At 35.7% G+C, this 11,732-nt stretch overlaps 1 protein-coding gene across 1 annotated transcript in view; it reads right to left on the bottom strand.

Annotated features, from left to right (window-relative positions):
- cutlet (chromosome transmission fidelity protein 18 homolog) overlaps positions 1-11,732 on the bottom strand; it is a 138,498-nt gene that overhangs the window by 46,727 nt on the left and 80,039 nt on the right. Inside the window, 2 exon segments of the mRNA XM_067098543.1 lie at positions 4,313-4,462; positions 8,260-8,430. Of these exon segments, the coding sequence (XP_066954644.1) occupies positions 4,313-4,462; positions 8,260-8,430 (321 nt within the window).

Below are 11,732 nucleotides of genomic sequence, written 5' to 3'. Positions count from 1 at the left end.
CAGCACATACCGATAATGATAAATCAATCAAACATTTAACTGATCACTTTTCAACTTACAAAAAATCAGACAACATATCAGATTTCAGCTCATCTGAATCTGTTACCTATCAGCTTACATGCTGTTGACAATTAGTAAGATAGACTGCACGCAGGAAGGAGGCCTCCCCTTTGCTTACCATTTTCATTAGTATTTACTGAATGGCAACACAAAAATTCTGTAGTCAAATGTTATAGTGGCTGGAAAGGAACCCCTTATAAAGCAGTGACTTGTATCTATGACAGAAAATACTCATAAGTAGTGCACAGAAAGTTTCTGGCTTCAATATGCTGAATAACCTCTTCCTCTTTATGTAGTACTTCTCCATTTGTAACTTCCTCCAAACTCCCTCTGTTATTTGTTTTTCATCCATAGATTAAATTTAATATTTGCTGAGATTACTTTAGAGTACTTTTGTGGCTTTCTCAGATAATCTCACTTCACTATAGTATCAGACTTCATTATTATTTTATAGTCATTTCCCACTCTTTGGGAAATGACTCTTACTTATTGTGTTTTCATACAATCCAGTCAGCTCATCACTGACAGGTCCTCCAGCTGATTCCAGCAAACTGGCCATTTCAAATGATCCTGAAGCTTTTCCACATTTTATCTTCTGAGGTCACATTCTCTACCAGTTCCTCTGCCATACAAATAACTTTCATTCATTTCTCTTATATCAAAAGATTTTCAAAATCTTTCCTCCATGAACTTAAATTTTCTATTTCCATTTTTATATACACTGTCCCTTCATATTCTGAATATTTTCTTGTCTACAGTGTTGAGACAGAGTCTGTTCATATTGTCCCTTGGATGCAGAAATGCATTCCCTTTCAAAGCTGTTAACTCAGGTAGGGTAGAAATATATGCTGGTAAATTACTGCTATGACGGCAAGGAAAGCCACCACTGGGGAATCCCATGGTTGCCAGGATGGGTCCAGGGGACCGACTATTCCAAGGGCAGAACCTCTGCCAAAGCATAGGAAACTGATTTTCAACAAATTCCCCTAATATTGCAAATCTTGAAATTCTGTTTTCATTAGTCATACCAAGGCTTCCACTGTATTGACTTCCATGCTAAAACATATAACCTTCATGGCTAATTATAGACCTAAAACCACAACCTTCCTGGATTGAAGAAGCTTTTGCAAGTAGTGATGAAGGATCCCTGGGATGGAGTCCAATGCCAATAATGATATCAGGATGATATCTTAAACATTTTCCAATACTTTGTGCATATATTATTACCAGTACTAGAACTCCAGAAAAAAACCTAAGAAGGAATGGCAAATTCAATATCAAAGGACTGAATTGGGAAACATTTCCTGTCTTATAATAAATTAAGGAACTTCCTGGATTTGGGTGAATAGTTTTTAAAGAAATATGTCCTTATGCTGTACAGTACTGCTATGGATCAGAAAAATAATGCCATTAGTAACCACGTCAGAACATGTCTTTATCCAATTCAATGAACTAAATAAAAATTTTAAGAAACAGTAACTTCATGGAGAGAAATTTAATAGAAACAGTCTATACTCAATATAATGAAACAATCACTTTAAGAACATTATAGGTTTATTCAAGAGAGACCTGCTCTTTCTTCATGTAATGAAAATAAGTTCAAATTATGTAATATATTGACAATTACCTATTTAATCTTATCAGACTGTTAACCCTTCCTGCTGGACAAACTATGTACTGGAGTGTTAACCCTTCCTGCTGGACAAACTATGTACTGGACAACTGTATGTTCTATGTTATCCTGTAATAACTGCGAACACAGATTTACCATATTTACTTTTTTATTTTATGCAAATCTTCTAGCACAATATACGCATATGTCTGGTATATACTTTCCTTAAACTGATTGGTAATTAAAGTTCCCTGGAGGAGGACTGATGGACGACAAAACAGCTGAGAAAAATTAAGATTTCCATTTCCTTTCTTCCTTTGTGGTTTCTCTTTTGTTTACATTATGGAGTACATCAATATTTTTATCTTTGTGATTGAGGAGAATACATACATACACACACATAAATACATAAATATTTATCAGGCAGTCCCCGGGTTACGGCAGTCTCGGTTAACGGCATTCCGACTGTACGGCGCTTGGCTCACGGCGCTGTTAACCCAATTTTATAGCACAATACCCAGTTTTAGGGCGCTGTAATCCAGTTTTATGGCACCATTTACTCCCATTATTATTATGATGTTCTGGCTACAGCATTTTTCAGGTTATGACGCCCTGTCAGGAACAGAATCCCCACCATAAATTGGGGACTGCCTCTCTCTCTCTCTCTCTCTCTCTCTCTCTCTCTCTCTCTCTCTCTCTCTCTCTCTCTCTCTCTCTCTATATATATATATATATATATATATATATATATATATATATATATATATATATATACAGGCAGTCCCCTGTTTCTGACGGTTCCGACTTACGACGTTCTGAGGTTTTGGCGCTTTTCAAATATATTCATCAGAAATTATTTCTGGCTTACGACGATGTTCCGGGGCGACGCTGGCCGACATCCGACCGGAAGAAATATGGCCCCAAAACGGCAGAATAATCATAATTTGAAGGTTTTTATGTAAAACTCCAATAATAATGTAGTTTACATCGTTTTCAATGCACCCAGAGCATTAAAAGTAAGGTTTTCTTATGATTTTTGATGATTTTCGACGATTTTTCCGCTTACGATGATTTTCGGTTACGACGCTGCAAAAGAACGGAACCCCCGTCAGAAACCGGGGACTGCCTGTATATATGTATATACGTATGTATATAGTAATCCTTCAATTATCCGAATTAACAGAGCCAAAGGTCTATTGGATAATAGCAAAATCCAAAAAATGGCAAGTGAAAAAATCTAGGGGTGTTCAAGGGCACCTCTGCACCCTTCCTAACCTAACCTTGTCAATACCACATAACTTACGCTTATAAACAACAACCATCACACTTTAAACTGAAAACTTTATGAAAAAGACAATTACAGAGTCTACCTTTTTTCCCCATGTTTGTAACAAAATATATTGCATAAATACACTTTGAAAAAATAATGCAACCCTTATTTTTGTCTCCTTAGTAAATGACACAGTTCTTTAGGCAGGTAGCCTACCTGTGTTTACCCACAGCCTACCATGGTTTTATGACCATTATTGTATTTCTATACAGCAGCTTCCTTACCAGTTGTTACCATATTGCATTAGCCTACCATAGACAACATAAAAATATGTAGGCTATGTGTGAACTAGTATAGACCTAGGCTAGCCCAGGTGATACACTCACAGTACAGTAAACCCCCCGTATTCGCGGCCTCACATATTCACGGATTTCTCTGTGGAACGTATCTACCCATTATTCGCAGAAAATTCGCCCATTCGTGGTATTTTTCACTGAGAAATATTCACTAATTACTGTATTTTCATATTTTCAGGACTAAATGAACTTTTTGTGGTAAAACTATTAAAATACTCAGGTATAAGCATTTTTAGAGGTTTTTTTTGTGTTTAAACTATAATAATAGGCAGTTCTAAGTGTTTTTAGAGGGGTTTTAAGTATTTGTGGATTTTTGTTATTCACCTGGGGGTGGGAGGGTACACATCCCCGCGAATACGGGGTGTTTACTGTATCCATTTGCGACATTTGTTGGTAGAAACTGATCCATCACCATACCTAAATGTATGCCACTATAGCTATGGTACTTTTGAAATACACTCTGATCTCTTAAATCCGACACCCTGTGGTCTGGGAACTCCTGTGATCTGGGACATTTTTGAATCAGCAACCATCAGTTTTTGAGTGGTTATGGATTTTTTCAGATTTTGGAATTGAAGCTTGCTCCATAAATACACAAACACAGTTTATTTCCAATGAAAACATTCTGTTAAACTTAAAAATATACAGCACACAAAAAAACTTAATGTTTTTTCCTAATACAACTGAGATGTTATTAGTCAGCAGGGAAAAACTTGGTATATTACATGGAACAAAAATATTCTGGTGTTTTAAAAGCTAGTACTGAATTAAGTGATTAATTTTGTTTTCACAGTTGTCACAGACCTCTTCTTAGCTCATTTTTATTAATTTCCTGTTTACAGCAGCCCATAAAATTAACTTGATGGGTAAATTTCTGATAACATAAAATATGAGTAAACTTACTGTCAATCTTTTTTATAAGTCATGGCAAAGGGTACTAAACAGTAACTGATGCAAAACAAAATATTCATATAGGTAGACCTGATTACAACAAATGCTAGTGAAAGTACTTACAGGACGAAGATTTGGCTGAATAATCTGTAAAAGAAAAGGAAGAATGTCCCGAACAAGGACTATGTTATCAGCAAATGATCTTGTAGCAGGACTCATTTCACTGACCATGGATGTCAAAAGGCTAGTTGTCTTTCCGATTTTCTGATTCATCTGAAAAAAAGGATAAAAGCATTTTACACCATAACATCAAAAGAATTAGAACTATCAGATAAGTTCTTTACTTATGAGCTACATTTAATGTTTTAAAACTGTTCATTTTATGATAAATCTTTTAAACTGATATACAGAGGTCAACTTAGGCTAGAAATTATATAGAATGACAGCTGGCTATAGGATACCTTAAATGTTCAGGTGTATGCTACAATAAATGGCCTCTGATACAAAACAGATTTTGTCATTCATCAGACAGTCAGGCTCAGATAAATCATGGGGATGCTGTTAAAAGCATTGAAAGAAATAAAGTTTTATAACCCTCATATTATAACATAAGAAGAAAAAAATCAGTAGCCATTACCATTATCACTGAAAACTATGAAAAATGGTCATGCTCTTTAAAGAAGGGAATAATATACTATGCTATGGGTCTAATGGAGGTGTCTTAATAATTCAAAATCAGTGGTAGCTGCAAGCAATTCTTTAATATTTTAGATACGATGAATGCTAGCCATGTTCATTAAAAAACTAAAATCTCCAGATTAACAAGAGAAGCTAATAATCCAGATTTATTCCCTCCATTGGGGAAATGCCAGATACCTGACTTCTGTGACCCACGACCAGGATTTAATATGTAACATAACCACAACAAGCCAGAAAAGTCAAATAGTCAGAAGATCAAGCAGGAAACTGATATAAAGAACTTTTATCTAGTTTCATTCTCTCCAACAATGACAGTGGTCCTCACCACCCTTGAGGGTTTTAAGTATAAGGCAGTCCTTGGTTATCAGCAGGGTTCCATTCCGATGGCATGACGATAAGCGAAAATCGCCAACAACCAAAAACTGGCAATTTTTGGTGGCTTATCGGCACCAATACGCGATTATGGGCGCTGATAAGCGGAAATCAGTGCATGTCGGCACTGAAAATTGCCAATTTTCATCGCTGGACAAGTGCCGGGAAACCAGATTGCCGATAACTGAGCCCTCCAATAACCGGGGACTGCTTGTATCTAATAACATACCAAAACATAATACACAAGAACAATGTTTATTTATCCAATTTACTGTATTATTATTATTATTATTATTATTATTATTAATTATTATTATTGTTATTATTATTATTAGGAAGCCACTGATTGTTCTCAAAGGAGTTACCCTTATAGTCCCACCAGGGGCTCCCTAAGACAGACCAATTAATATCAAGAATCCTCTCATAGCTGATGTAGGCCATAATTACTGTATGCGTGTTGGTACAATAATGGAGTATAAATGGACTCAGGGCAGGAGGGTTTTTTATCCTGCCCGACAGCAATTACCTGGAGGATTATTATTCAACCATCTTCAGTGCAGAAGTATGTGATTTCTTAAATACTGATTTGCCAGTTCCAAGTGGATGTTAGATAAACCCTCCTTTCAAATTATTGCTAACATGCTTCTGCATCTAGAAGTAAACCTGTTTGTCAGACACGGGTAATGCCCCTCCAGTTTATGTGTCCCCAAACCTTGACATTCAGGCAATAAAAAGAGATCCATTTCTACAAGACTGAAATAAATGAAGGACAATCTACCTTTTTCCTGCATTGTCCCAGATTTCAAATGTTTTGAACAAACTGCAAACTTTCAACAAAACTACCTACCTTGTGGCTCAAAACAGAACAAGGAGTCATTGGTTCCTGCTGTTTCAACAATGGGCAAGAAAATCAATTCAAAAGCTCTATGGATTCTTTCTGAGCCATGACTTTTAGATGTGGATTTTTAAAATCTAGTCTACCATGAAGATTATTCACCTAACATTGCTAGGTACCTGATGCAAATATTACAGATTTCATCTATCCAGGAATACCAGTCAGTGTGTGTGTGACTGGATTACCTATACACTAAGAGCTGGCTGAAACTTGGTTAAAACAGTTCTACATTTTCTGATCTACATGTTTAAGGGCAAGTGCTTTGCTGCTACTATAATTATCACAAATAAGGCTGTACTATCCGAGCCCTTGCTATATAGGATTGGTATTGATTCATATATAGATATTTTTATTCCCTTCTCTGGTCTTTTCCACTAAAAAGAACAGCTCCTGCAAGGCTCCCCATTACTAGGTCCCTGAATAAGGTTCTTTGACCCATCATCATTCAGTAGTCCTAACATAACTATAAATCCTATGCTACAAAAGGCAGTCTCGTTGACTGCCTTGGCATCCTAGCTCTCCACCCACGCATCTAGCCATCACTATTGTCTCCTGGATTGTCATTTCTGGCTATGAATGAGGACCCTTTGAAGAAGAAATGCCCTATTCTTTTATAGGAGCTCAGTACTACAGGTAAGACATTAAGCCCAGTCTGAACCCTCCACATTTACCCAGACACTATCACTAACAAGCCACTCTCTCTTCAAGCACTAAGAGTTATATCATTATCCCAAATTAGAAACATGGAACCCCACTCCCTTCTTGAGTCACATAACCTCCAAGGGGTGGGTGCATCACTGATTTTCTTTGGAGCATTCCTTTCAAAGAAGTGTCCGAATATATGAGGTGGTCATCAGAAGCAGTGGTCCCCAAACACTGATACAATGACACCAAGTAAATTCAACTATATTCTGTGTTAGTTAGTGGCATAGGTGCCTTAGTGGAAAGTGAAGGACCTTCCTGATGCCATGCTAATTTTGAGATATAGCCAGGGAGGGGACACAATAATCCTAATATCCCAACGAGGCATAATTAGTAACTCACTTTAGAACCACACAGAATAGCATATATAATAGGGGTCAGAAATAACTTACGTGACTTCACCATGGACCATTTGTTCATCTGGGATGTTGGAATTTCTTAATCAGGAGCTAGGCCATTTCATCTCCTGTCAATTTCCTTTATATGTTCCTTTGAGAATGAAAAGTGGCTAAACTGTCTTAACAGGTTTTGACAAAGGAAAAATCTATTTTTGGTAGACTCTGTGAGTCTTCATACCCACCTGCTTTCCCTGATGAAAAGGCAAGGGAATCTCTGGTGTTTTCTTTCACAGACTTGATGAATAGAAGGGATCTTAGGCAAACCTGTGCACTGTGTGTCACATCTGTGTGAAAATGGTAAGTGGCAAGACTGTGGTAAATGCTGTAGCCAGGGGAAAGAGCCTTTGACCCTTAAGTCTTAAGTTATTAATCATTGTGTCAAACCAAAGGCACTATTCTTGCCACACCCAACTATGAGAGAATTCTTTGATACTGGTTGGTCTGTCTTATGGAGCCCACAGGGAATTATAAGGGTAACTCCTCTGAGGACTCACAGCAGCTCCCAAAAAGTATACTTTCCTCTTGAGTCATTACCATATTCCCTAAAATGGAGAGTAAGCATTTTTGTTACGTAAGTGCTGAACCGTTCCATTTTTTATTTTGCATTTTTACACTGAATATTATAGATAAAAAATTAACACATTTTAATCCAGACAGGTATATTTAGAAAAACATTTTAAATTTAAAAAGTAAACTCAAAAATACATAACATTTCATGATTTCTATACTGTTTAATCTCAATTTATCAAATAAGAAAATGCTGTAAAATGAAATGCATAGTTGAAATAACTGATTTATGATGGGCTTAATATCCAGACAGAAACCTGGATCTAACAGCTTTCTTAAAAAAGACTTAATAATACTTGTGCAATCACTCACCTAACATGGGATAAGTGTTCTATAGATTTCTTGGTGCAAAAATACTACAATACCAACAAAAACTCATAAACAAATGTTTTATCTATGAAAAATTAGATTCTTCCAAGACAACATGCACAGCTTACCTCTGATATATGAGTAGGAAACTGTATCTTAGGCCACTGATGAGAAGCAAATAGGAGGTGATAAGCAACACAGGAGTAAGGAAGAAAGGCTAACATGATCCAAGCTTGGCTATGCATGATCTCTTTCTTTACTATGTCAGAAAAAATTGCCCATTCAAGACCACGGGAAACCTGAAAAGAGTTTTGTTTTAAAATAACATTTCAAGATAAAAAAAAGAGAGAGAGATTATGACATATGCACAGTAAAGAGCTTACCAAGTCAGGTATGAACAAAAGAGGTACTCTATAATGCATTTAGCAATGTAGAGCAGCATACAAATACCTACGGTGATAGTATTCTTAGCCACATAAAAAACAGAATAAAAATCAATCCCATATATACAGGCAGTCCCCGGTTATCAGCGGGGGTTCCATTTCCAATGGCATGATGATAAGCGAAAATTGTCGATAACTGAAAATCGGCGATTTTCAGCGCTTTTTCAGCGATTTCTGGCACTTATCGGCATCAATAAGCGCCGAATTTCGGTTATTGGCACCTGTAGGTATGTATTGGCACCATGGGATTATTGGCACAGATAAGCAGAACTCCATGCATATCGGTGTCGAAAATTGCTGATTTTCATTGCTAGATAAGTGCCGAAAAACCGAATCGCCAATAACTGGGGACTGCCTGTATATATATGCATATGTATACACACATATATATATAATCTTATGAATATAAATGATTATTCAAGTGCAAATAAAATGTAAACAGAACACTTTAGCAATGAAAGATGATTATATAAAACTAACTTTGTATGAAGAAAACATATGTAAATTATTCTTTAAAAAGGCATACTAACATTATGAACTACTTTAATAAGATCTTATACTGAGATGATTAGCAACTGACGGTAAAACATTAACCATAACCTTTCCCTCTAGCTGTAGATAAAGTTCAAAACCACAGTCAAAACCACTTGAATAGACCCCATCAATCATAAAACTTTCCATGAATAATTTCAATTAGCTTTACTTGTTTACGGGAAATGCCACAGCAATGCAATATCATCCATAATATGGGTCTGTGGACCCTGTCCAGTGTATTCTTGTAATCAACAAAAGCCACTGGAAGGAGCTTTTAAATTCTACACAGTGCTGCACAATATGCCTTAAATCAAACATCTGATGTGTGCAAATTCTGCCTTTATAAAATCACTCTTTTCATTTCAAATCATTTTATCAGTTTCTTTCTCCAGCATTTTGTGAATAAGGAATACCTTCCATTGGTACCTTAGCTATGATTTCCAATTCTAAATCATCAGGCTTTGTTTCCTTATCCCATATTCAGTCACAAGTACATTCAGGTCTTCTTCAACTTCTAGTATACAGCATCAAACACCTGCTCTCTCTCTCTCTTTCTTTTGCATTGTGCAAGATTATTATTTCATTACCAGTGAAAAAAATAAGTATATCTTAGTTTAACCAGACCGCTGAGCTGATTAACAGCTCTCCTAGGGCTGGCCCAAAGGATTAGATTTATTTTTACGTGGTTAAGAACCAATTGGTTACCTAGCAACGGACCTACAGCTTATTGTGAATCTGAACTATTATTATAGTGAGAAATGAATTTCTATCACCAGAAACAAATTTCTCTTCTTCTTCACTGGCCGGTCGGAGATTCGAACTCGCGACCATCAGAGTGGTAGCTGAGAACGGAACCCGCTCACCCAGCGAAGAACTTAAAAAACAAAACACAGGCTATGGGGTAGCCCATATATAGGATACCTGTACACCTATCAAAATTGTGTGTTCTGTAACAAGAAAAAGAGTTTGCTTTTTTTATATTAGTGTTTTTAAGTGTTATATAGCATTTTTTCAGGTCTTTAGGTAAAATAGTATTTTTGCCAACAAAGCTTATGTAACATGAATGTAAAAAAAAGTATACCTTAGTTTTACCAGACCACTGAGCTGATTAACCCTTTAACGCCGAAGCCCTATTTTCAAAAACGTTTCCCGATGCCAAGGCCCTCCGAGAGGTAGCGCCAAGCGGAAAAAGTTTTTTTCAAAATCACAGCGCGCTTAGTTTTCTCAAGATTAAGAGTTCATTTTTGGCTCTTTTTTTTTTCATTGCCTGAAGTTTAGTATGCAATCATCAGAAATGAAAAATATCATTATCATATATAAATATTGGAATATATGACAGCAAAAAAAACTCGTATATAATTGTATACAAAAATCAGCGCTGTAAGGAAAACGTTAAAGGTAATGAGTTAATTTTTTAGTTGTATTGTACACTAAATTGCGATGATTTTGGTATATAACAGATTGTAAAACGATTAAAGCAACATGAGAAAATATTATCACAAATGATGCATGAATTAAACGCGGGACGAAAAAAAGTTTTTTTCAAAAATTCACCAAAAATCAAAATATTGTGCTAGAGACTTTCCAATTGTGCCAAAATGAAGGAAATTGATTGAATATTACTAGACTGTAAGTTTTAGCTTACAATTGCATTTTTGAACCATTTCATCGAGTTAAAGTCGATTGAAGGTTGATTTTTTTCTATTTATCGTTATTTCATGTAAATATTTAAAAACTGTGAAGAGCTAAAGGAATGATTTATTTTTTGTTGTATTCTACATGAAATTGCGCACATTTTGATGTATAAACACTTTATATAACGAATAATATGAAACGGCAAAAAAATTACGGAAAACTGACGCAAGAAATGACACGATTAGCGAGTGGAAATATACAAGGGGAGGGAAATTATTTTTTTCAAAAATTCACTCAAAATCTAAATATTGTGCTGCAGACTTTCCGCTTGTTGCAAATGAAGGTAAATGATTGATTGTTACTGAATGTAAGGCTAAATTATGGCTTACATAACGCGTTTTTCGATCATTTCGGGTTTGAGCCGAAAGTTGACCAAACGTTAAAATTTTGTCAGTTATCGTGATTTCGCTAAAAAATATTAAAAACTGTAAAGAGCTAAAGGAATGATTTATTTTGTTGTATTCTATATGAAATTGCGCACATTTTGATGTATAACACTTTTATGTAACGAATAATATGAAAGGGCGAAAAATTACGCAAGCTGACGCAAGAAATGACAGGATTTTCAGCTGATTCACACAAGCAGAGCGGAGGAAATTATTTTTTTTCAAAAAATCTACCAAAAATCTAAATATTGTGCTAGAGACTTTCCGTTTGTTGCAAAATGAAGGTAAGTGATTGATTGTTACTGAATGTACAATTATGGCTTACGAATGCGTTTTTCGATCATTTCGTCGAGTCAAATTTGACCGAACGTAAAATTTTGTCAGTTATCGTGATTTCGCGTGAAAATATTAAAAACTGTGAAGAGCTAAAGGAATGATTTATTTTGTTGTATTCTGGCATGAAATTGCACATTTTGATGTATAACACTTTATGTAATGAATAATATGAAAGGGCGAAAAATTACGGTAAGCTGACGCAAGAAA

The sequence above is a fragment of the Macrobrachium rosenbergii genome, chromosome 55, assembly GCF_040412425.1.
Source record: "Macrobrachium rosenbergii isolate ZJJX-2024 chromosome 55, ASM4041242v1, whole genome shotgun sequence".
Lineage (NCBI taxonomy): Eukaryota > Metazoa > Arthropoda > Malacostraca > Decapoda > Palaemonidae > Macrobrachium > Macrobrachium rosenbergii.
This window is presented reverse-complemented; position numbering and strand designations above follow the sequence as displayed.